The 27,729-nt window shown below is 31.8% G+C and overlaps 1 protein-coding gene across 1 annotated transcript; it reads right to left on the bottom strand.

Annotated features, from left to right (window-relative positions):
* Window positions 1–126: 126 nt before the first annotated feature.
* On the bottom strand, window positions 127–27,729 carry LOC139522374 (uncharacterized). Its single transcript, XM_071315901.1, has 6 exons — window positions 27,449–27,729; window positions 21,102–21,307; window positions 13,563–13,663; window positions 6,203–6,300; window positions 2,679–2,793; window positions 127–347 (listed from the first exon to the last, which is right to left on the bottom strand). Exons 2-6 carry the CDS (start codon window positions 21,305–21,307, stop codon window positions 130–132), a joined length of 738 nt encoding a protein of 245 aa, XP_071172002.1. The 5' UTR covers window positions 27,449–27,729; the 3' UTR covers window positions 127–129.

Raw genomic sequence — 27,729 nt, 5'->3', positions numbered from 1 at the left:
GTTTGTCGTAGACGAAATACACTTTTTGAGAAGATAAAAAACAAATGTTGTTGATCTCTTAATATCTAGAATTAATCTTGCATTATAAAGTGAAGATATTTTCTGATAAATAAAAGCTGACAAATATTTTTATGTATAAGGTTTTATTGAGAATATACATGCTTTTGTAAGCGATAGTAAAAGTTCAAATATTCTGTCAAAATTATTGTTTGACAAATGTGTCGTAAATCGTGACACGCATGTTGTAAATTCTGTGATGGCGTCACAACCTCTATCGCCTTCGTTCATACTCAGATATGTGTCTATAGTACACTTCAGCAGCTCTCCTTGGCAGCATTTATTTTTCCCTGTAAATATATAAACATACATGTGATTCTTCTCGGATAAAGGCATAAAAAAACAATGGATATTTAAAAATCTCATAAGTCGAAGAGGTCAACAAAACAAAAAAAAAACAAAAAAAAACCCAAAAGACTGAACAAACGTGAACCTCATTTAAAACCGTGAGTGATGTAAAGTACTCCGAAATAGTAGACAGTATCTGGTCCACCTTTTCGTGTTGTTTATGTGAGTACGTGTGGTGATACGTCTCAATCGCTCCACCTTGTTGTGTTGTTAATGTGAGTACAAACACCTTGTGTTGTTTATGTGAGTACAAGTGTGGTGATACGTCTCATTCGCTCCACCTTGTTGCGTTGTTAATGTGAGTACAAACACCTTGTGTTGTTTATGAGAGTACAAGTGTGGGGATACGTCTCATTCGGTGATGTCATATTCGATGAAAACGGGACGGTCAACTAAGGAACATACATATTCTATTATAAACCTTCATTGCTTAACCAGATCCTGATGACGTCCAAAAAAATGTTGAATGGATGTATTTAACTTTAACACTTGGAACCCTTGGTTTAATAGCTTTGTCGGAAGCGGCAATCATTATAACTTTTGTGGATTCGAGTGTCACTGATGAGTCTTTTGTAGACAAAACGCGCGTCTGGCGTATATAAAAAATTTAGTCCTGGTATCTATGATGAGTTTATTTATATCATGATAGGAAACACAGGCACTGTATAGTATCAACTTGGAGACATATATTCCATATTTAGATGCTGTTAGAATTTTGCTACATATAACTTGAGAAACACACTTTTACTAAAGGCATGGTTAGAATAAGTTCAAATATAAAGCGTTATAATTATCTTGTTTTATTAACCTATCACTCGCAGAACAATTGGTCACCTCTAAATGTTTTAGGATGTTGTGTCTGGTTCCAGACCGGTTTGATTGGTATGTAGCCTAAATCTCTGTTTTACTCGCATTCATAGATTTAGAGATAATTAATCGTATTTGTTTTGAAGGCATGGTTCATGGAAAACATTACTAAGGACATTCTTCTCTCAAATGTTTAGATATTATAGTGTTGTACTATAATGGCATAAAGTGGCATTCCTTCAATTGAAGACAAATAACGAAGTTTGTTTTCCATTTAAAGCGCATTACCTTATAATGTCGTTTAACAATTATAGTACTTTCTGTAAAAAATGTAGACTCGCAACTGTTTAAGATAAGTTTTTGAAGTATTAAATACACAAATATATCAAAGGTAAAGCCCCGCCTTATATCTTAGTTAACATTTATTGAAGTACATTTCCTGGTTGAGATAGACGAAGCCTACTAAGTAAATCCCTCTTGATGTCTGCCTACACTGCAAAGATCATTTGATCACGATAATGGCATTATGTCAAGAGGACATTTAGAAGTTTTGTCAAATGAGGGCTGACTAAGAAGCCACGGTGAATTGACAAATTCCTGATTGTACAGCGTTTTGAGAAACCATTTTGACTCAATCAAAAGCATCACACAAAGTAGTTGCTCAAGTCCAGACATCCAATTATTATAACTTCTTTTGATGATATTATTGTTTGTTTGAGGTGTAACATTATTTAAATCTATTTGGAAAGTATTTAGAATAGATAAATAAAAACAATGCATGCTATATATTTCTATATAACTCCATTGTTACAATCAGTGAAATACTTTTTGAAATCATTGAAATCGAGTCGTCGAATTTTTTTTTTACATGTATCTCTTCTGAAACTACTTGGCACAATGATCAGACTTTTGTGGATAGTTGTCTCTTTTACAATCATACAACATCTCCTAATTTTTGTATTTACCCAAATTTTCCTGAGATAATCTGCCTTCAAATTTTTATACTTGGATTTTAAAAATAAATATACATGGATGTTGTGCTAAAAGTACATTGTAATTATGAATAGATCTAGTGTAAATCGCAGTTTTTTGTTCATATCTATTAACATCCAAATATGAGATATTAAGAAGAACGTAGACATTAAACAATTCAACAAAGGTACTTATGATAAGGACATGATCTATATAAATACAACAGAGATATATAATTTCTTTTATTGTTATGAATGTGTAGTACATATTCTAAAATTGGAAGACATTAAAATATGACGAGGAGAGAGATGTTAATTATTAGATTACACATTTGTTTGTATAGAAGATTGTTTTATGTTTTCATGAGTTTCCTAAATTTAAGAATAATTACAATTATTATAGATTTTTTCTTAAGTGTTCTTTTCTTTCTGTCGTAAAAAAAAATGCATCTAAGTAAATGGTGGTATTCGTCGCCATCTGCAATATGTTCTTACCTTTTGACGGAATACTTTGAACCACACAACTTTTGTCGTCTGCTATAGACTTAAGTGTGTGACGTATACTGCATTCATGTGCAACACAATAAGGGCACAAACAATTGGAAACACCCTAAAACAAAAATTAAAATCAATTCTTCAGCATGAAACGTGTGGATAATCAACCACAGTAATGAATATTCATAAGTTGGTGTTTAAGGTACTCGAAGTATTATAGATCAGGGAAAACACAGTTAATAAGCACCAAAAAAACTAGTACTTTGCTTTGATTTGGCTAGTTATAATAATAGCGTGTGCATATTTTATACTGTTTGTTTTCTCCAGACAATGCTTACAGCAAATAACAAGAAACAACAGGCTTCCTATACTTCTGTTCTTGCTTCAGAAAATACTTGATAGACTAAGAGTATCTTATTTGTGTATTCCTTTTTCTAATACGGAACACTACATCTTTATAAGCTTTCAAATACCTGATTGGCTTTACGCCATACGACAAGTAATGCTGAAAACGATATTGCGACTTTATTTTTTATATCTTGTCAAGCCGTCGTTTTTATATTCTCTTTATGGAGGAAGAACTAACAATTAAGTCGGTATAGTCACATTTTGTCTATAAGAGTAATTTCACCAATAGCGTAATGTTCATTTAAGACTTTATCTGTCAACAGCTTGCTATTAGTATGACCGAACACGCTTTCAAAGTCTCACTTCTATCTTTGGGATTAGTTATCCGTCAGCAGTGTATCAATCATCAGCACCGTTCCGTATTAAGACTTGATCCATCAGTGGATTGACAGGATGTGATTAGCTATAATGGAACAGTTATCCTTTGGCAAGATGAAGTAAAACATATAGATGAAGAAATAGTTTTATTTCTTTGCGTCTTTATCTACATTTTGCAGAACTGATTTCCCACGGGGTTGTATTAAATCACAATACAAAATAGTCTAAATTTCATTTACGACACCAAGAATGAAGACATATTGTACGGTAATCCAAATTGAAAGTGTCAATATGTATTTGGTTAGGCTTTTACGAATTGTGAAGTAAACACTTTATGATATTTTTTCTCACCAAAGGGTTTATTGCCTGTCTGATTACATCTGAAAAGCGTTGATTTATAGACATCTTAGTCTCACATATTAGCTCTGAGCTTTCTTAAAGGAATGTAATCTTACAAAAATTCTTCAAACTCAGCATATTCGTCGCCTATTAACTAGCACTATACTAATACTTGCTGATGTGTTGTGTATAAGCGAGGGCGTCATGAGCTAAATTATAACTGTTCTGGCACTAATATGATTTATATCATACATATATATTTTACATTTCTATTTTAAAGATTTTCGTGAATGATGCACATATTCCGCAGGCAAGGTTGGCTACAGACTGTCTTCAATCTTCGAACATATTGTGTTTTTTTTTTAATTTTAGCTACTGTAACACAGTGTTCATCTTCTTCACGTTCCCGCATAATGTCTATGAATATTTTGATAAAAAAATAACCCCGAAAAGTACAAAAACTGCAACATATTCGAATTGATTAGGATTAAGCTTTCTAACACAAACGATAGAAAGGTTTTGCGAGCACACGTTTCGATCATTTGTTTCTAACATACGTTTGCAAAGTTTGCATATATTGACAAACTATTGGTGCATTTCTTTCTAACACAAACGATGCAAACGGATAAGCGCGCACATGTTTTGATCATTTGTTTCTAACATACGTTTGAAAAGTTTACATAAACTTTGACAAACTATGCACTCGATGAAAATGCGTCTACAGTTTGTAGTTCATCGTTTGTTAGAACAAACGCTACATTTGTTTCTAACTTCACCCTGATTAAACGATGTATGTGTTTCTACGTTTGTACAAAGTCTGTTTACCAACAACATGCGCATGCATTATTGAAAGTTCAAACAGGGTCAGTAAACACTGATTAAACGATGTATTTGTTTCAACTTTTGTAACGTTTAGAAAACAACAGCAAACGCCACACAATGTTTACAAAATTTTGGTTAGAAAAAAAACTATCAAGGACTATAATTTAATACGCCAGACGCGCGTTTCGTCAGCATAAGTCTCATCAAATATTTATACTAAAGCCACACAAGTACAAAATTGAAGAGCATTGAGGACCTTAACTTCCAAAAAGTTGTGTCAAATACGGCTAAGGTATTTCATTCCTGGGATAAGAAAATTCTTAGTTTTTCGACAAATTCTAAGTTTTGTATACATTATAAAAATGACCATATAATTGATATTCATGTCAACACCGAAGTGCTGACTACTGGGCTGGTGATACCATCGGGGACGAAACGTCCACCAGCAGTGGCATCGACCAAGTGGTGTAAAAAGCTATCAAAGGTACCAGGATTATAATTTAATACGCCAGACGCGCGTTTCGTCTACATAAGACTCACCAGTGACGCTCAGATCAAAATATTTATAATAAAGCCAAACAAGAATAAAATTGAAGAGCATTGAGAACCTAAACTTCCAAGAAGTTGTGCCAAATACGGCTAAGGTATTTCATTCCTGGGATAAGAAAATCCTAAGTTTTTCGAAAAATTCTAAGTTTTGTATACATTATAAAAATGACCATATAATTGATATTCATGTCAACACCGAAGTGCTGACTACTGGGCTGGTGATACCATCGGAGACGAAACGTCCACCAGCAGTGGCATCGACCCAGTGATGTAAAAAGCTATCAAAGGTACCAGGATTATAATTTAATACGCCAGACGCGCGTTTCGTCTACATAAGACTCACCAGTGACGCTCAGATCAAAATATTTATAATTAAGCCAAACAAGTATAAAATTGAAGAGCATTGAGGACCTAAACTTCCAAAAAGTTGTGCCAAATACGGCTAAGGTATTTCATTCCTGGGATAAGAAAATCCTAAGTTTTTCGAAAAATTCTAAGTTTTGTATACATTATAAAAATGACCATATAACTGATATTCATGTCAACACCGAAGTGCTGACTACTGGGCTGGTGATACCATCGAGGACGAAACGTCCACCAGCAGTGGCATCGACCAAGTGGTGTAAAAAGCTATCAAAGGTACCAGGATTATAATTTAATACGCCAGACGCGCGTTTCGTCTACATAAGACTCATCAGTGACGCTCAGATCAAAATATTTATAATAAAGCCAAACAAGTACAAAATTCAAGAGCATTGAGGACCTAAAATTCCAAAAATACCAAAAAGAAAGAAATGCACTCTTTAAAACATTCACTGAAAATGCGTCTACAGTTTGTCGTTCATAGTTTGTAAGTACAAACGCTGCATTTCTTTCTAACTTGCATATTGAATCAATTATCTACACGTATGTTTACTACTAAAAAAGACCAATTCTGACAAAAAATGGGTCTGTTGCTTATTGCAACAACTCAAAACAATGTCACAAGTTATTCAAAGGAGTATTCGACTGTAGACAAGAATCTATATTAAGCTCACACGACAAGACTTTTCACTATATGTAATACGGTAGTGCAGATGTATATTTACCTGGAAACTTTCGCAGTGGTTATTGTCATCTCGGATTGTAGATTTTAGAAATCTTATGCTGCATTTCAGGGATGTATAATCATCACAACTTCGTTTTTCTGAAAGGTAAATAATATTTGCTAGCAACATGTTTTATTTCTTATTTAAAGAGGTATGTGCTATCTAAACACCATAACATGGTGCCAAAGAAACATTTCCATAAATAAAAAGGAAAATTAACAATAGATAACGAAAATCGTCCATTTTGTCGTAAATTTAAGTGTATAGTTTCTCGTGTAAAACTGAAATATCTAAATCTGAAAAAGTGCAGTTTTAACAGGTTTATCCTTGATTTATTTAAAGTAAGATCCTTTGGGTAAATATGGACTGTATATTTCGAAAATTCGTTATTATTAGAGAAAAAATATCACCAAGATAACAGTAAGTATTGTTGAATTTATCAATCAAATGTAATTTAGACGGGTCTTTACTAAATTTGATAATACACTGTGATTCATAACAGTACAAGAATAAGTCTGCTATTAAAAAGGCGCAATTGGTGTCCATAGAAATACCTCTAACTTGTCAATGTACTTTATTGCCGAAACGAACACAAATTTATCGAGGAGAGAATTTAACAGCTTCAATCATCTCATCACACCTCCGGTAAGGATATCTAGCATATTTACCTAAGAAGGTTTTAAATTAATTGAAGCAAATATATTTGCATTCAGATTAACCAAACGATCAGTCAATCAAATAGGAAAACACTGGTTTGATAAGACTGTGGGTAAGGAGTTGAAAAGTCAAAACGGTCAACAGACATAGCAGGACCATCAAAAACACGTGATTTATTTAAAACATTCAAAGCAGATTTTTCATACCAAAAATAGTTAATTCCACTGTTTTGATATATTTTAAGACAAAAGATAATGATAAGTTATTTGAAAGTAGTTGAGGCGCAAATTAAAACCAACGAAAGATTAGTTGTACATGTAGAACACTGCCTACCAAAGTCCGAGATAAATCGATATCTTATTTTTTATTGTATGCGTGGTTTATGTAACTAATACATAGTAGGGACCTTCAAATTATCAGAAGAGGCCTTGAGAAGTTATCTGGTTATGCTATTTTGTTTTACTTTATTTATCTCTGTTTAGTGCAAGGACTTGAATATAGATGAATTTAAAATTTCATTCTTAAGAACTTCCGTGAAGTGTTTACGGCATGCATCCACCATATTGTGAGCTGTTAACTAATTTTAACCACACGACAAAAGATCGTCTTTTGTCACCTGACGACACTGTCCAATCTTTATTAGATGGAGGTTTTTAACTTCTTGGCCTTAAACAACTAGAGGCTCTAAAGAGCCTGTGTCGCTCACCTTGGTCTATGTGCATATTAAACAAAGGACACAAATGGATTCATGACAAAATTGTATTTTGGTGATGGTGATGTGTTTGAAGTTCTTACTTTACTGAACGATTTTGCTTCTTACAATTATATCTATAATGAACTTTGCCCATTAGTAACAGAGAACTATATTTGGTAAAAATTTACATAAATTTACCAAATTAATGAAAATTGTTAAAAATTGACTATAAAGGGCAATAACTCCTTAAGGGGTCAATTGACCATTTAGGTCATGTTGACTTATTTGTAGATCTTACTTTGCTGAACATTATTGCTGTTTACAGTTTATCGCTATCTATAATAGTATTCAAGATAACCAAAAACGGCAAAATTTCTTTAAAAATTACCAATTGGAGGGCAGCAACCCAACAACCAGTTGTCCAATTCATCTGAAAAATTCAGGGCAGATATATATTGACTTGATTAACAATTTAACTTCTTGTCAGATTTGCTCTAGATGCTTTGGTTTCATAGTTATAAGCCAAAAACTGCATTTTACCCCTATGTTCTATTTTTAGCCGTGGCGGCCATCTTGGTTGAATGGCCAGGTCATCGGACACATTTTTCAAACTAGATACCTCAAAGATGATTGTGGCCTAGTAGTTTCAGTGGAGATTTTGTAAAAGATTACTTAGATTTATGAAAAATGGTTAAAGATTGACTATAAAGGGCAATAACTCCTAAAGGGGTCAACTGACCATTTTGGTCATGTTGACTTATTTGTAGATCTTACTTTGCTGAACATTATTGCTGTTTACAGTTTATCTCTATCTATAATAATATTCAAGATAATAACCAAAAACAGCAAAATTTCCTCAAAATTACCAATTCAGGGGCAGCAACCCAACAACCGATTGACCGATTCATCTGAAAATTTCAGGGCAGATAGATCTTGACCTGATAAACATTTTTATCCCCTGTCAGATTTCCTCAAAATGCTTTGGTTTTTGAGTTATAAGCCAAAAACTGCATTTTACCCCTATGTTCTATTTTTAGTGGTGGCGGCCATCTTGGTTGGTTGACCAGGTCACGCCACACATTTTTTAAACTAGATACCCCAAAGATGATTGTGGCCAAGTTTGGATTAATTTGGCCCAGTAGTTGCAGAGGAGAAGATTTTTGTAAAGGATTACTTTAATTTACGAAAAATGGTTAAAAATTGACTATAAAGGGCAATAACTCCTAAACGGGTCAACTGACCATTTTGGTCATGTTGACTTATTTGTAGATCTTACTTTGCTGAACATTATTGCTGTTTACAATTTATCTCTATCTATAATAATATTCAAGATAATAACCAAAAACACCAAATTTTCTTAAAATTACCAATTCAGGGGCAGCAACCCAACAACCGATTGACCGATTCATCTGAAAATTTCAGGGCAGATAGATCTTGACCTGATAAACATTTTTATCCCATGTCAGATTTCCTCAAAATGCTTTGGTTTTTGAGTTATAAGCCAAAAACTGCATTTTACCCCTATGTTCTATTTTTAGCGGTGGCGGCCATCTTGGTTGGTTGACCAGGTCACGCCACACATTTTTTAAACTAGATACCCCAAAGATGATTGTGGCCAAGTTTGGATTAATTTGGCCCAGTAGTTGCAGAGGAGAAGATTTTTGTAAAGGATTACTTTAATTTACGAAAAATGGTTAAAAATTGACTATAAAGGGCAATAACTCCTAAACGGGTCAACTGACCATTTTGGTCATGTTGACTTATTTGTAGATCTTACTTTGCTGAACATTATTGCTGTTTACAATTTATCTCTATCTATAATAATATTCAAGATAATAACCAAAAACAGCAAAATTTCCTCAAAATTACCAATTCAGAGGCAGCAACCCAACAACCGATTGACCGATTCATCTGAAAATTTCAGGGCAGATAGATCTTGACCTGATAAACATTTTTATCCCATATCAGATTTCCTCAAAATGCTTTGGTTTTTGAGTTATAAGCCAAAAACTGCATTTTACCCCTATGTTCTATTTTTAGCGGTGGCGGCCATCTTGGTTGGTTGACCAGGTCACGCCACACATTTTTTAAACTAGATACCCCAAAGATGATTGTGGCCAAGTTTGGATTAATTTGGCCCAGTAGTTGCAGAGGAGAAGATTTTTGTAAAGGATTACTTTAATTAACGAAAAATGGTTAAAAATTGACTATAAAGGGCAATAACTCCTAAACGGGTCAACTGACCATTTTGGTCATGTTGACTTATTTGTAGATCTTACTTTGCTGAACATTATTGCTGTTTACAATTTATCTCTATCTATAATAATATTCAAGATAATAACCAAAAACAGCAAAATTTCCTCAAAATTACCAATTCAGGGGCAGCAACCCAACAACCGATTGACCGATTCATCTGAAAATTTCAGGGAAGATAGATCTTGACCTGATAAACATTTTTATCCCATGTCAGATTTCCTCAAAATGCTTTGGTTTTTGAGTTATAAGCCAAAAACTGCATTTTACCCCTATGTTCTATTTTTAGCGGTGGCGGCCATCTTGGTTGGTTGACCAGGTCACGCCACACATTTTTTAAACTAGATACCCCAAAGATGATTGTGGCCAAGTTTGGATTAATTTGGCCCAGTAGTTGCAGAGGAGAAGATTTTTGTAAAGGATTACTTTAATTTACGAAAAATGGTTAAAAATTGACTATAAAGGGCAATAACTCCTAAACGGGTCAACTGACCATTTTGGTCATGTTGACTTATTTGTAGATCTTACTTTGCTGAACATTATTGCTGTTTACAATTTATCTCTATCTATAATAATATTCAAGATAATAACCAAAAACAGCAAAATTTCCTCAAAATTACCAATTCAGAGGCAGCAACCCAACAACCGATTGACCGATTCATCTGAAAATTTCAGGGCAGATAGATCTTGACCTGATAAACATTTTTATCCCATATCAGATTTCCTCAAAATGCTTTGGTTTTTGAGTTATAAGCCAAAAACTGCATTTTACCCCTATGTTCTATTTTTAGCGGTGGCGGCCATCTTGGTTGGTTGACCAGGTCACGCCACACATTTTTTAAACTAGATACCCCAAAGATGATTGTGGCCAAGTTTGGATTAATTTGGCCCAGTAGTTGCAGAGGAGAAGATTTTTGTAAAGGATTACTTTAATTAACGAAAAATGGTTAAAAATTGACTATAAAGGGCAATAACTCCTAAACGGGTCAACTGACCATTTTGGTCATGTTGACTTATTTGTAGATCTTACTTTGCTGAACATTATTGCTGTTTACAATTTATCTCTATCTATAATAATATTCAAGATAATAACCAAAAACAGCAAAATTTCCTCAAAATTACCAATTCAGGGGCAGCAACCCAACAACCGATTGACCGATTCATCTGAAAATTTCAGGGAAGATAGATCTTGACCTGATAAACATTTTTATCCCATGTCAGATTTCCTCAAAATGCTTTGGTTTTTGAGTTATAAGCCAAAAACTGCATTTTACCCCTATGTTCTATTTTTAGCGGTGGCGGCCATCTTGGTTGGTTGACCAGGTCACGCCACACATTTTTTAAACTAGATACCCCAAAGATGATTGTGGCCAAGTTTGGATTAATTTGGCCCAGTAGTTGCAGAGGAGAAGATTTTTGTAAAGGATTACTTTAATTTACGAAAAATGGTTAAAAATTGACTATAAAGGGCAATAACTCCTAAACGGGTCAACTGACCATTTTGGTCATGTTGACTTATTTGTAGATCTTACTTTGCTGAACATTATTGCTGTTTACAATTTATCTCTATCTATAATAATATTCAAGATAATAACCAAAAACAGCAAAATTTCCTCAAAATTACCAATTCAGGGGCAGCAACCCAACAACCGATTGACCGATTCATCTGAAAATTTCAGGGCAGATAGATCTTGACCTGATAAACATTTTTATCCCCATGTCAGATTTCCTCAAAATGCTTTGGTTTTTGAGTTATAAGCCAAAAACTGCATTTTACCCCTTTGTTCTATTTTTAGCCGTGGCGGCCATCTTGGTTGGTTGACCAGGTCACGCCACACATTTTTTAAACTAGATACCCCAAAGATGATTGTGGCCAAGTTTGGATTAATTTGGCCCAGTAGTTGCAGAGGAGAAGATTTTTGTAAAGGATTACTTTAATTAACGAAAAATGGTTAAAAATTGACTATAAAGGGCAATAACTCCTAAACGGGTCAACTGACCATTTTGGTCATGTTGACTTATTTGTAGATCTTACTTTGCTGAACATTATTGCTGTTTACAATTTATCTCTATCTATAATAATATTCAAGATAATAACCAAAAACAGCAAAATTTCCTCAAAATTACCAATTCAGGGGCAGCAACCCAACAACCGATTGACCGATTCATCTGAAAATTTCAGGGAAGATAGATCTTGACCTGATAAACATTTTTATCCCATGTCAGATTTCCTCAAAATGCTTTGGTTTTTGAGTTATAAGCCAAAAACTGCATTTTACCCCTATGTTCTATTTTTAGCGGTGGCGGCCATCTTGGTTGGTTGACCAGGTCACGCCACACATTTTTTAAACTAGATACCCCAAAGATGATTGTGGCCAAGTTTGGATTAATTTGGCCCAGTAGTTTCAGAGGAGAAGATTTTTGTAAAAGATTACTTTAATTAACGAAAAATGGTTAAAAATTGACTATAAAGGGCAATAACTCCTAAACGGGTCAACTGACCATTTTGGTCATGTTGACTTATTTGTAGATCTTACTTTGCTGAACATTATTGCTGTTTACAATTTATCTCTATCTATAATAATATTCAAGATAATAACCAAAAACAGCAAAATTTCCTCAAAATTACCAATTCAGGGGCAGCAACCCAACAACCGATTGACCGATTCATCTGAAAATTTCAGGGCAGATAGATCTTGACCTGATAAACATTTTTACCCCTGTCAGATTTGCTCTAAATGCTTTGGTTTTTGAGTTATAAGCCAAAAACTGCATTTTACCCCTATGTTCTATTTTTAGCCGTGGCGGCCATCTTGGTTGGTTGACCGGGTCACGCCACACATTTTTTAAACTAGATACCCCAATGATGATTGTGGCCAAGTTTGGTTTGATTTGGCCCAGTAGTTTCAGAGGAGAAGATTTTTGTAAAAGTTAACGACGACGGACGACGACGGACGACGACGGACGACGGACGACGACGACGACGACGGACGCCGGACGCCAAGTGATGAGAAAAGCTCACTTGGCCCTTCGGGCCAGGTGAGCTAAAAATGGGGTCCCCCGTAATAACATGGCCACATCGATCATGCATGTATTTAAAATTTAAAATTTGGTATTTTAACTAAACAATATTTAATTAAATGTAAATAATTGTGTACCAAGTTTCAAGAATTATGGCGGGGTTCTAAAATCATCATGTAAATTTTGTTACGAGCTGGTGTGACACGATTAATTTGACTCAAAACGTTATAATGTCAAAATTGCTTTAAAGAAGAGATATTCAGCTCTGTGATGTTTTTAGGAAACGAAAATAGAAAATAAGATACAAGCGTATTGGTTTAGAACAGTTTAACAGAAGAAAGAATAATAGGCAAAAAGAATAAAGGGCTAAACATATAAATAATAGAGGAAACATCTACAAAAAATGAAAAATAATTGACAAAAAAAATAAAGAATAGAGAAAAATCGCCCATAATACAGAAAAGAGAAAATGGCATGACAATTTTGAGAGTACTAAAATGATTCACCGACATCTAGACTCTCGTGTACGCGAATAAATATATAATTTGATTCTGTGGAGGATAGAGAGGTGGTGGTAGTTTAGTTAGACATAGTACTTGTCACTATTCCTAATCATTGATGTCGAATAGCAGTTAGATGTTAGTCTGAACAGGGATTACTGGTTTTTACTAATATTTGTAATCCCTCTTCCGGAAATGAGTTTCTACTTGAAGAAATATTGTGTATATTACTCACCAGTAGTCACTAAAGACTCATTATGTAGACTCGTTCCTTTTGATGAAATTTTCTTTAAATTGTCATACACGTCTTTTTTCAGGATAAAAGTTTTGTACGATCTGGAAATAAAATAGGACGACTAAAGATAATACATGTATATGAAAATACACATTACATTTGTCCAAAATCAATTATTAGATATAGTAGTTCTTATCTAATGTATTACAGCGTTAATGCATTCCTGCCTTTATTAATTAATTTATTTATTTTCATGAATCATTTCTGAACAACTTCAATGACGTGTCCAACGATGACATAAAGATTCTTAGTAAATGCTGAAATTTCTTGGAGCATTCTGAATGAATATTAAAATGTTATTTCCTTTCGTTTCAAAAGACTTCCCCTCGTAACTATATGGATAAACATATAATCAATACCAAACTCTTGAAGTTTCCAAATTTTATTATTCTCCAAGAACTCGGTAATTTTCTTACGAAACATAAATCCTATTACAAGTGCTCGAAAATTAAATGTTTCTATGCTAGCTTAGATTTATTAAGACATAAATATTCTAATGTGAGTGCTATAATCTTTATTGCATGCTCTTCACTTTATACTTTAATTTCATATCTCACTTCGTCCAAGGTATGATTAATTTTGTTTCAAGAAATTATGTGTTATGTAAAAATCAAATTACAACTTGAGAAAATATAGTTTATGGCTCTATTAAGGAACAGGCTATGAAGAACGCTGATAGCTTAAACATCTGAATTAACAAAATCCAACCATTGAATTCCTATGGATGAGAAAAGAACTATTTTATCGCTCACAAAAAGCTAGAATAGAATAATTATATTGTTTTATGAACCTATAGTTTACGACTTCAAGTATTGTAATATTTTTACGAATGTTTCTTATGTTTATTGATTAAAATGCAAATAATCATAGGAAACTTGAAATACAAATAATATAGATAAAAAATAAAACATAAGGTCGAGGTTAATAAGACAGCAAAACACTTCCACCATCAACAACAAAAACAACAAAAACAACAACAACAAACAAAAAACAGCGGTGGTCAAGGTACAATTTTTGCGAGAAAAAAAATCAGCGAACAAAACTAGTAAGAAATCTATTTTGTGTTGTCGAAAGTTGTCTCGTTGTGGGCTACATATATCAACAATTTAATAAATAAAAAAAAGACGATGGTCAACATGTAATACAGATAAGCCTTTCCCCTACTGTACAATGCGTGTTTTATATCACACACAGAAAAATCATCTTTCTATGAAAACATTGTGTACTCTGATAAATTTTGAGAGTCAACTATAGTTGAGTTCCTAATTTATGCAAATCAAATGAGATCAGTGTTCTTCAGTAATATCGCATTCATAATTCAAAATAATTTTGTCTAAATAAACTTTCAAATATATCATCGATAGATGTACAATGTATGTGATGAAATAATGACATTTCGAAAGATATGTAATTCGTTTGACCGTCAGACTATAAATATCTATTTGTCTAGAATTTGTATCTTTGTAATGACATTATATTATATGGAAGTACTTATTCTTGCTACGTGTTTAAAAATTCATATCTGCTGTAGATTTAGTATAAGAGATACAAAAGATACCAGAGGGACAGTCAAACTCATAAATCGAAAACAAACTGACAACTCATTGGCTTAAAATGAAAAAGACAAACAGACAAACAATAGTACACATGGCACAACATAGAAAACTAAAGAATACGTAAGATTCCTGGAATACCAAATTTGTCGGATTTCATTGGTATAGATAAAAAAAACACGAATTTAAATAAACAACAAGTATAATCTTTCTATGATAGATTTTCATACAGACTATTGCAAATTTAAACCGAAATAAATATTTTAATATCTTCAAATATATAATATTTCTCAATCCACAAACATTTGTACCAACTAATAAATAAATGACTCCACAGTATAATAAAATGACACTAATTTTTTTTTTAGCGTAGCCTTTTTCACGAGACAGGTTCTGTACAAATAGCATGTCTGTCAACACTTTACACATGCCTTCGTTTTCGATACAAGACTTTGTTTTCAAATTAAAGATAAATTTTTCCGTTCATTGGACCAATATTGAAGGTAGTATTACTTTATCATCATGGAAATATAAATCCGTTTAAAAAAAAATATTTTTTTGCTTTCGTGACGTTTTTCGCGATTTTTGTTTTTACAAAATTTACATAAAACAACAATTTTAAAAACAGAAGTTCCAACTAATGATGCCAACCTCTCATTTAAAGGTAAAGACAGTGTTTGCCATCAATTTGTTTTTAAAAATCATACAGCTTCTTCGTTTATTTGTTAATCAAAGTTCGGCCCCACGAGAAATCGTTAAAATGTGAACTGATTTACCATAGACAGTATGTGTAAAGTGATATTCAAAAAGCGGTAACAATCTTAAAACTAATCCGAAAGGTACAAATTTAATGTGCGTTGTTTTCATACCTAAAGCATTGATTTGAGACGAAAAAAAAATAAAAAATTGCATTTTTTGAGATTTCAAAAAACACTTTTTTTCCAAAAAATTTGCAAAAAAATTATTTCAACCCATTAGTTACAACATGAACATAACTTGATTGGCATATTGAATATTTTAAAACAAATTTGAAATGTTATTTAGTACTTAGAAAATTATGTGTCGATTTTTTTTCAACTTTCCGCAAAGCTAATTTGCACCCTATGATCGTTTACACGGAATTTAGATACTTTCCGACAAGTTTGGATTTTCATTATCACATGTGCATACATTGCAAATGAAAGCTTTTTAAAAAAGTGTATCTCATTTTGTTTTATATTATATATTTTTTGATAAATTTTATTTCAAATTCTTGTATCGTTTCTTTTGTTGACTAGTATTTAATACATGTATATCATTATGGACTATTTTAACAATACCTGTCCGGAGTACATAATTTTTTTACTAAATTTTACATTCTCTACTGCAGGATGTTCTGGTACTCGGCTAAGAAAGAGCAACTTAAAGAAGTATAATCAAGCTTACAATCGGTGCAATTGCAGGACACAGTTAACTGTATAATATTGTGTTTTTTCGCCAATAATTTGATTTTATTTGTTTTTAATCTTCTTACTTGAACAAGAACCTAAATGTCCTATCATAGAATGTAACCTGTTAAAATAAGATATACCTTAGAGTCAAAAGTCAGTATCAAATTAAAAATATTCTATTAACTTTGTCGGATGATATCAATGTTACGTATTCTGAAATTCGTACAGAAGATCAGCTCATGCAGTCAAGAGACATTAGAATCATATAAATAAACCATTATAAAATCAATTTGTCAAAATAATATGTTGGAAAACAATTGCTGATTTTACTTCTACATTGTTGCTTTATAGTAATGACTATTGATTTATTAAGTGTTAAGGAAATGACAAAACATTGTTTGTCAACTGTAATGTTTATGTTCCAAAACATTATTTACTAATAAAAATAACTACATGTGAATTAGAACAAATATAAAATCATGCACATATTAAATGTATTATTATATATTTGATCCTTCAATTGTAAAATTCATAAAAACTTTATTTTTAGTCTGCTGTTTTTTTCTTTCTTCGTTTTACTACATTGTTGTTACAAACATTGCATTGGATTCAGTTTATTTTACATGTTTCACCTATTGGTATAAAATCACATTAATTAATTAATTGTCTTTGGCATTGTAAAGAAATCATGATTACAAAAAGGAGAGAGTACATTTTCTTCTTTGATATATGTTACACACCTGTTTTCACAATTTAAATGTTGTCAAATCTTACTGAAAAAAGAATAAGAAACATGCTTAACTCCAAGAAAAAATCAAGAAAGGGAAGTCCATATAAATTGAAAAATCAGTGTTTAAAATTTGTTAGATGTATTTTATATTTGTAACCATCGAATGAGTTCAGCCTTTTTCAACAGCTTTTTTTATAGTTTGTTCTTATATTATATTTTTACACCACTGTCGCAGGGTAGATGGATGATTGGATGCCCGTTAACATGTTAAATCCAACCACATTCTGTATGTATCATGTGTATATGCCTGTCCCAAGTGTTTATAAGATAGCATACACTTTTTAAATACACAATTAGAATGCTGAATTAATTAGAGAATGCTTGCAAGCATTGAAAGCACCGGAAGCAATCTTAAAAGTACTTCATTAGCTTATGTGAAATCATATTGTCTCACTATGTAAATACAAGTAAATACTAGAATAATTTTGACATTTTTAAACTGTATATTTTAAAAGTAATTGAAACAGATTGTTATTAAGGTGCAATTAAAATCACGACAAAAAATGAGATTTTACACTAGTGGAATGTATATTTTATTTGTACAGGCATAATTGACGTAAACTCCGATATTTCATTTATTTAGATTTAGTAGTATGTAGAAAATTTGTTAAAGGAAAATATATTTACTAGTAATTGTTGTACGGTGACTTTCGATTGAATAATTAAACCACGGAAGCTCAGAATGGAAGCAGTCTTCATACATCATGCAATACAGTCACTTTTTTTTCAATTTGTGTATGTCAAAACAAGATCGTGTCTTCTTGTTCATTACCCCTACTAATGTCAGGTGGGATATTGTCTTCCTTTATAAAGCACTTTATAAAAATACTTCTAACTTCCTTGTTGATTAAATCAAGAGGCAGTATATTATAGAATGTAATTGAAAACTAGTGTACTGTACATATTGGATAAATGTGGATGTCGTAAAATAATAGAATCACTACAATGGCCTGGAAAGACTCAATTACGGTTAAGAGCTGACGCAGATTACAATCAAATTGCGAATTAAATTAGGAGATGACATATCGGAGAGACATTAACACTTCACAGATATCAGAAATAATAATGATGGCTTGAACTATATAATTCCTTATGGTAACAGGTGATGATTATACCATTTGAAATCGTGCAAAATACATCTACATATTTCTTCCAATATCTTGGGGTTTTGGTAAAGTATGACTGGTTACATGTACATGAAATAATGATAAATTATTGTAAAAAACACTAATTTAATCGTGAGTAAAACGCTTCAAAACGTTTCTCAATGTTAGTATGTAATTATATATAGGATGATCTATAAATTTGTTTGTAAGATATCTTATAAAGTTAACAAAATAAATACATTTAATTTAAATCTGCTTTACCATTTATAAGAAAATTTTTTCAAAATAAACAAAACATCTTTTTATTTAAAAAAAAGGACAATTTTATGACATAAATAAGATATCTGATAAATTGGTAGTATATGTGATATTTTTATAAAGTATCTAATGTATTAACTGTGTATTTTAAAACAAATTGAGATATCTTATAAACCTATAGAGACGTCTTATAAATTGAATAAAATATCTTTTAAATAATAGACTAAGAAATATCAAATATATATTAAATTAGATATCTTTAGTAAGATAAATGACATACCAACTAAAACAAAAGATATCTGATATATCAATTAAACCATAAGATATCCTAAATATCAATTAAAACATAAGATATCTGATATATCAATTAAAACATAAATATATTGTATAACTTTTCTAATATCTAATAAAGTTAATACGATATACAATAATTTTTGAAAATCAAAAGCTCAAACACATCAAACGAATGGAAAACGAATGGATAAGTTAAAAACTGTCATAAATCATTCCTGACTTTGTACAGGCATTTTCATATCTTGAAAATGTCGGGTTGAACCTGGTTTTATAGCTAGCTAAACCTCTCACTTGTATGAAAGTTGCATCAAATTCCATTATATTGACAACAATACGTGAACAAAACAGACAGAAAATATTAAAAACAACAACTTTGATAATTTCTTGCATCCAAAGCGCTTTTCTGGATTTACCTTCATCAGGAACGCTCATAAGCCAAACATTTGAAATTCGAAGATAGATAAGTACCGAAAATCGTTTAAGAGCTATATGTCAAAAATACCTTTAATAAATAGCAAAGTTCATCAAAAGCCAACTTTGCCTGAGGGAGTTCAAACCTTAGTTTCATAATAATTTCAAAATTTATTAACGGACAATTTTGAGTGAATATTGTTAAATCATGTCAGTACCGAAGCACTGACTACTGAGCTGGTGATACCCTCGGGGACTGATAGTCCACCAGCAGAGGTATCGACCCAGTGATGTAAAGTACTGAAAACAACGCGTTTGATAATTTCTTGCGTTTAAAGCGCTTTTCTGGATTTACCTTCATCAGGAACGCTCACAAGCCAAACATTTAAAATCCGAAGATAGATAATTACCGAAAATCGTTGAAGAGCTATATGAAAAAAATCTTGAAAAAATAGCCATATTCATCTAAAGCCAACTTTGCCTGAGGGAGTTGAAACCTTAGTTTCATAATAGCTTCATAATTTATTAACGGACAATTTTAGTAAAGTTTGTTAAATCATGTTAGTACCGAAGCACTGACTACTGAGCTGAAGATACCCTCTGTGACTGATAGTCCACCAGCAGAGGTATCGACTCAGTGGTATCGACTACAGAAAATGCATGTAAAAAGGTACTCCGGGGAATGGCAAAATTGTATATAATGCAATCGTATCAAAAGCAGAAAAGTGTTTAATTTTAAAGGAGCAATAATACTAAACATGGAAAGAATGATAAACACCACCATGGCTAAAAGAGAGAAAAACAACCAACAGCAAATCAGCACACTCAACACTACAGAGTAAAACAAAGATTGGGCAACGCGAACCCTTCTTAAACTGGAAAGAACTCAGGTGGCGGCGGGAAAGTAAGTAGGTCCTGTTGCGCATGCACTTGTCATATTAACAGGAAACGCTTTGTTGTGGATTCATATTCGGTTAAGACCAAAATTAACGAAAAGATGGAGTGGTAGTGGATTTGATACATGGAATATAAATCATAAACAACACCTTTGATAACAAATACTAAAGAAAGTCGTGGTGTAGTGGTTAGCGCATCGGAGAAATGAACATTTCTTATTAGAAAAATATATCATATCGGACAATCCCGGTATCAAAGTAACAGATCTAGATAACCATTCAGAACTATTGCATTAATTATAAACATATCTGAACTTATATCGAATTTCTATTTGTTTTAACTGGCTAAATGTAAATGTCTGTTTGTGACATTAGGTACTACTGTCCTGTCTTGTGAAATTTTCATTGTCCATATTTGAATAAAATTTATCAAGAGAAAGAAAAAGGTATCGGAATACAAACACAAAAAAATCCTGCTTCGATCTACGTTCCGGGGAGAAAATTTCAGGGACTTAAATTTCGACTCTCCCTTGACACCATTTGCGAGTATGGTCTTGTACGTAATAGACACCCTTGTAGATTAAAAAAACAGCAGGCTAATGCCGCTACATGGCAGCACTCGCACCCGCAAAGTGAAAAGGGATTAATATAAGTTGTAATAACTTGTTTCCAAATCCGATATAAACAAATATGTTTATTAATAAACTAACAACTACAAATCTACAAATGCAAAAAACATACCTCTGTAATATAAACTTTGCAATGTTCTTTTGTGTTTCATTTAAGTTCTGCTGGTGAGGTTTAGGCAGTGGGAGACTATGAGGAGAGTCTGGTTCTTGTAGATGTTGATGTCTTCTATAGGTAGGATCTGCCGACGGTGGACGTAAACCAATCAGACACTCGGCCTTTTCAAACAGGAAAATAGCACAAATTGTGTACAGGTACATCTTCAACAGAAGAAAATACAATATTTAAAAAACACACTTTGATGTGTTTCCCGTTATTTTGATAATCTTTATGAGAATATTCTTTACTTACAAAACGACGACTAAATATTTTACTATGTTTAAATTGGAATTCTTGTTTTGTTAACATTAATCAATTTTGCAATCCTTTCATAAACAACTTTTATTGGCGAGTTGCTTGCAATCATACTGCGTTACGGTTATGATCTGACATGTTAGTAAGCAATATAATATATGAATTCGTACACACGCACAAAGTCAAAATAAAACATGTGAAATGAGATTGTAAGAATGATAAAACACAGGATAAATTTACAAATTAAACTTAATAAAAAGACAAGTCCATCGTCTGTAAACTTATAAAGGTATTCTTCATTGAAACCACTTTACCAAATTTCACAATGGACACAATCATCATTGTTATATCCAAGTTAAAACATAGATCGCATCACCTTGCCAGCCGACCAAGATGGTCGAAAATGTAAAATATAGAACAAAGTGGTAAAATGCAAGTTTTGTCTATTATATTGTAAACCGTTATAAGTATTGAAATTCTGATATGAATAAAAATGTTCTGAATGTTGAGCTATACGTTCAGTTGTTTATGTCAGACGACTTATTACAGGAGTTATTGCCCTTAAATGACAAATTTTTCTATTGTCTACTACAACGTATTTCTCTTATGACCTCGAAAACTATAATAGCTACAGATCAACATTAAAATGCAAAAATTATCAACATGACAAGTTCTACAAATAAGTCCGCAAAGTTGAAAACGTTAGTCGACTCCTAATTATATTTATTGCCTATTGATTAAGTTCTTGTTTTACGTTTTATTTTCTCTTTTTGTCTTTAGTTTTATCTTAAAAACTAAAATTATTATTATTATGTTGATAGAAACTGAAATAATATTAGCACCATGATCAGCAAGACGATAATATCTACAATTGAAGTTATATGAAGGAAATCGTCCAGGTTACAAGAGCGAAATTATTGAAATGCATTTTCCATAGGATACCACTGGTGGTCCGTATTTTTTCCCTCGAAGACTAAGGCTACACAAACTAGGGAAAAATACGTAACAGTTCCTGTAACTAGATATACCAGTGTTGCATTACAACAACAAAATATATGTATAGTCATGCGTCAGAAATTGACTTAAAATGAAGTTGAAATAGTCTATTTTTTTCGCTTAATGAAAAAAAAACATATTTTAAATGGCTCCGAAGTGCAAAAATGGAAGATATTTTCTGTACTTTGTAAAATGTGAATATAATTTTCTGCATTTTATAACCTAATGAGATAAGTTTTCGATTAAATGTAATTCCAATCCTTTATCATCCAATCAAAAGCCGTATAGGATTCTATTTTGAGCACGATCTTGGGGTAAAAAATCGGTAAATTGTGAACAAATAATTGCGCTCTAGTAACCTCCAACAACTCCTTATTGTATTATTGCCCTTTAAAGACAATCAGAAATTTGACTGCATGCGGATGTACATCCCGTTTTCCATAGATCAATATCGAAGACAAGTTTGTTCTAGAAACGTTGCTTATCAACTGTTTTATTAAGTTTGGTCTTTTTATTTAATTGCAACTACAAAACAATTTCGTTATAATGAAAGACAAAGCCGAGTCAAATGACTAAATATGATAATAAACTAATGTTTAAATTTTCTAATCAAAATTATATAAATGGTTAATTTATGACTTATGTTTAGATTTCTTTGAAGTATAAATTGGTTGCTTTTGTCTTTGATTCGTTCCTTTATTGTCAATCGTCTTGTATGTAACAGTTTAAAATCTTTTTTTCAGATTTCGTATGTTTTTCATTCATTTTTATAATTACTACAAACAAAAATGACAGGTTAGTTCATTAGATACAGACATTTTCCAATCATTCGTGCTATTTCTGTGTTATATACAACTTTTATTGTGATAAATCCTTAAATAACACAATATAATGGGCAATCGCTCGATGGTTTCCCTGTGCTATACTGCTGTCTATAATGGTGTTGTTATATAAAATGTCTTATACTTTACGAAGGGAAAGTAATTAACTTTTAGCGAATTCTCATTGACACTGTTATCTTCTACTTCTCATTGCTTTCTCTAAAAACTCTGTATGTTTGATGGCTGAATATGTTCAACGATCACTACAAAAGTCTAAACGTCTGAAAAGACCAGTTTTTGTCTAAATTTGCATGAACTTTTACTCGACATTCTCCAAAAGTATGAACCGTGTCTTAATTTTTCTTGACAAATTCTCATTTATTTTAAATTTGTATGACATTTACTCAACACATTCTCGATGTTAATATGGTCTTAAAATTTCATGACAAGTTCTTGACATTTGAATACTGTCTTGAAATTTCTTGACATATTCTCGACATTCTTGTTTTTTCTCACTATGGCTTGACATATTCTGAACATTTTGAATTGTGTCTTAAATGTACTTGACAGTTCTGAGCTTTACAAATCATGACCAATATTCATGATATAACTTTAATCTGTATTTCTATTTGTATGATATACTGTTGTTTCAAGTTCTTACATAGACAATAATAGTGCATTGACTGGACATATCAACGATATAAGGATGAGGCTTAGAAACGGGGAAATGCGAGGCTGTGCCGAGCATTTTCCCCGTTTCGGGCCGAATCCTTATATCGTTGATATGTCAAGTCAATGCACTATTATTGTCTTTATACTGCAATTTAAAAAAAAAAACATTTTCAATTGTTGTTTATTGTGTTAATGTTATTTTTTTTATTTAAATATTGGGAAAAATCCCCCTTTAAAAAGGCCTCATATCACACAGACGGAGAAATATAAAACATGATGAAATGTACATCATTACCGCAATCAATGGTGAACGAATTCGTTGCAGACTAAAATATCAAAAATAAAAAAATAAACATAAAACATAATGATTTATAGGTTGCAATCAAAAAAATATTAAAAAGTGAAATATGTTTTCCCGAAAATTGCGAAAAGAAACAAGTTTGAGTCGATAAACGCATCGTTGTTTACATTGAAAACAAGAACAGGTTGAAGAGGTCGTATGAATAATTAAACATAATTTCGACAATTTCTATTTAAATATTCATGAGGAAAAGTGATATCAGGTCAGTGACTGTATATGACATGGCAATATACGGTCAACGCATTTTGACTGCTCAAATATCTAACGAGTGCAGTATAAAACAAAAATAAAAGTTGGGCATTTAAAATAATTGAAAACTTGAGTATATAATAAATTAATAATGTACTTTTCATTAGGGACTATCATTTGCTCTTTTTTTTCATTTTCCTATTACATGTACCTTCTGATATGTGTTGTGTTTTTTTTTGTCTCTTTACATATATATATTTCCTAGTAATTCAGTCAACCATGTTCGTCAAAGTTTCATATTATTACTCGCCAAAACGTACTACTGAAAATAAATTAGAAACTGAAAGTATATATACATAATATTTATGTTATATGAATTTAAGGCGCAATTACTACATAAATAAGCCGCCTACCAAAACCAATAACAACAACAATTCCTAAATCTTATAAATTAAATGATTAAAACCAATCATACTGTAGACATATTTCATTCTACAATATTCAATGTTAATATGGTTAATAATTATTGTACCGAAATGGTTTATATAAATAGCAATTTATGATGATATACAAATCATTCATATAACAGAAGAAAAATTTGTGTAATATCATCTGTTGGAATATATATTGAGTATTACATATGGACAGGATGTTCCCCATAAAATTAAGGTATTCCACACCCAGAGTACACGCAACTGTCAAATAAAAATTACTGCTTTACCTGTAATCAGCCATTCAACTTGTTAGTTGACCGACCATGCCACTATAATTTTAAAAGTTTGAAAAGCAAAATCATCATTTTGATGAAAAAAAATGGATTAAAATGGATTTTCTTCATCAAAATTATTAAGTTAATTATTTTACCATAAAAACAAATTGAATTATTCCTAAAGATTAAAGAAAACTATTATCTTCTCCGGGAATAATAAATAATTAAAAAAATGTATTTATAATGGTCCCATCAATGATTTCTATAGAAATGAAATAAATCTCAAACAGACATGCATAATATAGATCTGAACATATTTTTTTCTTTTCAGGAAGGAGTTATCACAAATATTAATTTTTGACAAAAAATATGTAGAATTCAACCCCCGCCTCTTTTTTAGTCACACAATTCCAAAAGATGAATTGTGGAGTCCAAAAGAGACACATGGTCACATTTTAAAACTGCCTACAAGAAACCTATTTTAATAAAGCAAATTTGACTGGCATTTGTGCGAAAGGGAAAATCTAAATGCTGTTTGTCAGTAACTTCGACTCATATTCCAAGTGAAAACAATAATTATTAATTAAATGTTTTATAAAGATAAATCAAAATTATACTCCATGGGGGATCATTCAAGGTATTCCAACTTAGTTGCACCAAAAGAGTATCTTACTATACCAAATTAATCCTTGATCTTCAATGTTTAGTTTAGCTATAATAAAAAGGAATATTTAACAGCAATGAAATTTCATAAAACAGTGCAGAATCAGTCTTCTCACATTTCAGGCGAAATTTATACTGTTGAGATAGTGTCAAGACATATTTAAGACTGCCAAGAATGTGTCGAGACATATTCAGACATTATTTAGAATGTCAAGAATATGTCTAGACATATTCAGACATTATTAAGAATGTTATAAAAATGTCAAGACAGATCAAGACAAATTTAAGACAGTCAGAAATTAGTCGAGACTTATCCAGACTATTATCAGATGATACAGGAAGTGTCGAGAAATTTTAAGACAATGTTCATACTGTCAAGACACTTGTCAAGAAAAATCAAGAACCTTATTAGACAAATTCATACTATGTCAAGAATTTTTTTTAAATAATTGAGTTATTCAGACAAATTTTAAATGTCGAGTAAAAATTCATGCAAATTCAGGCAAAAACTGGTCTTTTCAGACTTTTTTTACTTTTGTATTGGATAGAACTGTCAGTATCTGTTCAATATGTTCAATGATAGAACTGTCAGAACATATGTATTATAGATAGATCGCAGTATCCGTTTAAGGATAGAACTGTCAGAATATGTTCATAGATAGATCTCAGTATCCGTTCAAGGATAGAACTGTCAGAACATGTTCATAGATAGATCGCAGTATCCGTTCAAGGATAGAACTGTCAGAATATGTTCATAGATAGATCGCAGTATCCGTTTAAGGATAGAACTGTCAGAATATGTTCATAGATAGATCTCAGTATCCGTTCAAGGATAGAACTGTCAGAATATGTTCATAGATAGATCTCAGTATCCGTTCAAGGATAGAACTGTCAGAATATGTTCGAGGATAGAACTCTCAGTTTATTCCAGTGTAGAACTGCCGTTAATTGTTCAAGGGAAGAACTGACAATTTCTGTTCAATAATAGAACTGTCAGTATCTGTTCAAGGGTAGAACTGTCAGAATTTGTTCTATAGGGTAGAACTGTCAGTTTCTAATAAATAATAACTGTTCAAGGGCAGAACTGTCATGGGTCTAATGTACTCAATTATGAACCTAGTATTTATGATAAGGTTTTACTACGGCACGTGGTAAAACTTTAATAGTCATGTAAATGAAACGTTCAACAAAATATTAAGAATACTAAAAATCTACTAACCTCCACTATTTTTAAAAAGCAAACATATCCATATAGATTAGTCAGTTTTGATAAATGTCTCAAACGATTTTCAGTTTATATTGTCAAAATACAACAACAGAGATGATGTACTGTCTTCAAATTTTTATTGCATACTATTATATACATGTAATGGTTCTAAAGTTGAATTTGTCACTCCAATAATATAATGAAATTAATAAAATATTATAAATATAACTTTAATAAAAAAAAGTTGCTAAAATATATCGTAGCGTATACTTATTACATTCCTTAACCAAATTTTCATCCAAGTGCATTTTATGATATATTTTGTTGACAACTTGACGTGTGAAGTTCAAAATATATTTATTTAATTTCATTGCATTTTACATACAATACATTTGAGTATTTAAAAACAAAACACTCCTCTTAACTTACCTTCTGAAAATGTTTTAATAGCTCAAAAGTTATTTCAAATTTTATTTCACTACTGTGTACGTCCAGTCGAATTGTATTGCGTTGAAATTCAAATTCGTATCTTACGAATTCCTATTTACTTTATTATCATCCTTGTATCCGCGCGTTTCAAGTAAAACGAAGTAATTTAATCAATTCTGTCATCACAACGTTTTATTCCTGGTTTTAGTCCACGAAAGTTATTGTCAGTGTTAATAGTTTGCTGTTGGCTGTCAAGCAGAGTCACGTTCTGTGAGTGGATT

The sequence above is a fragment of the Mytilus edulis genome, chromosome 5, assembly GCF_963676685.1.
Source record: "Mytilus edulis chromosome 5, xbMytEdul2.2, whole genome shotgun sequence".
In the NCBI taxonomy this organism is placed as follows: domain Eukaryota; kingdom Metazoa; phylum Mollusca; class Bivalvia; order Mytilida; family Mytilidae; genus Mytilus; species Mytilus edulis.
Note: the sequence above shows the minus strand (reverse complement) of the source record. Positions and strands in the feature narration are given on the sequence as shown.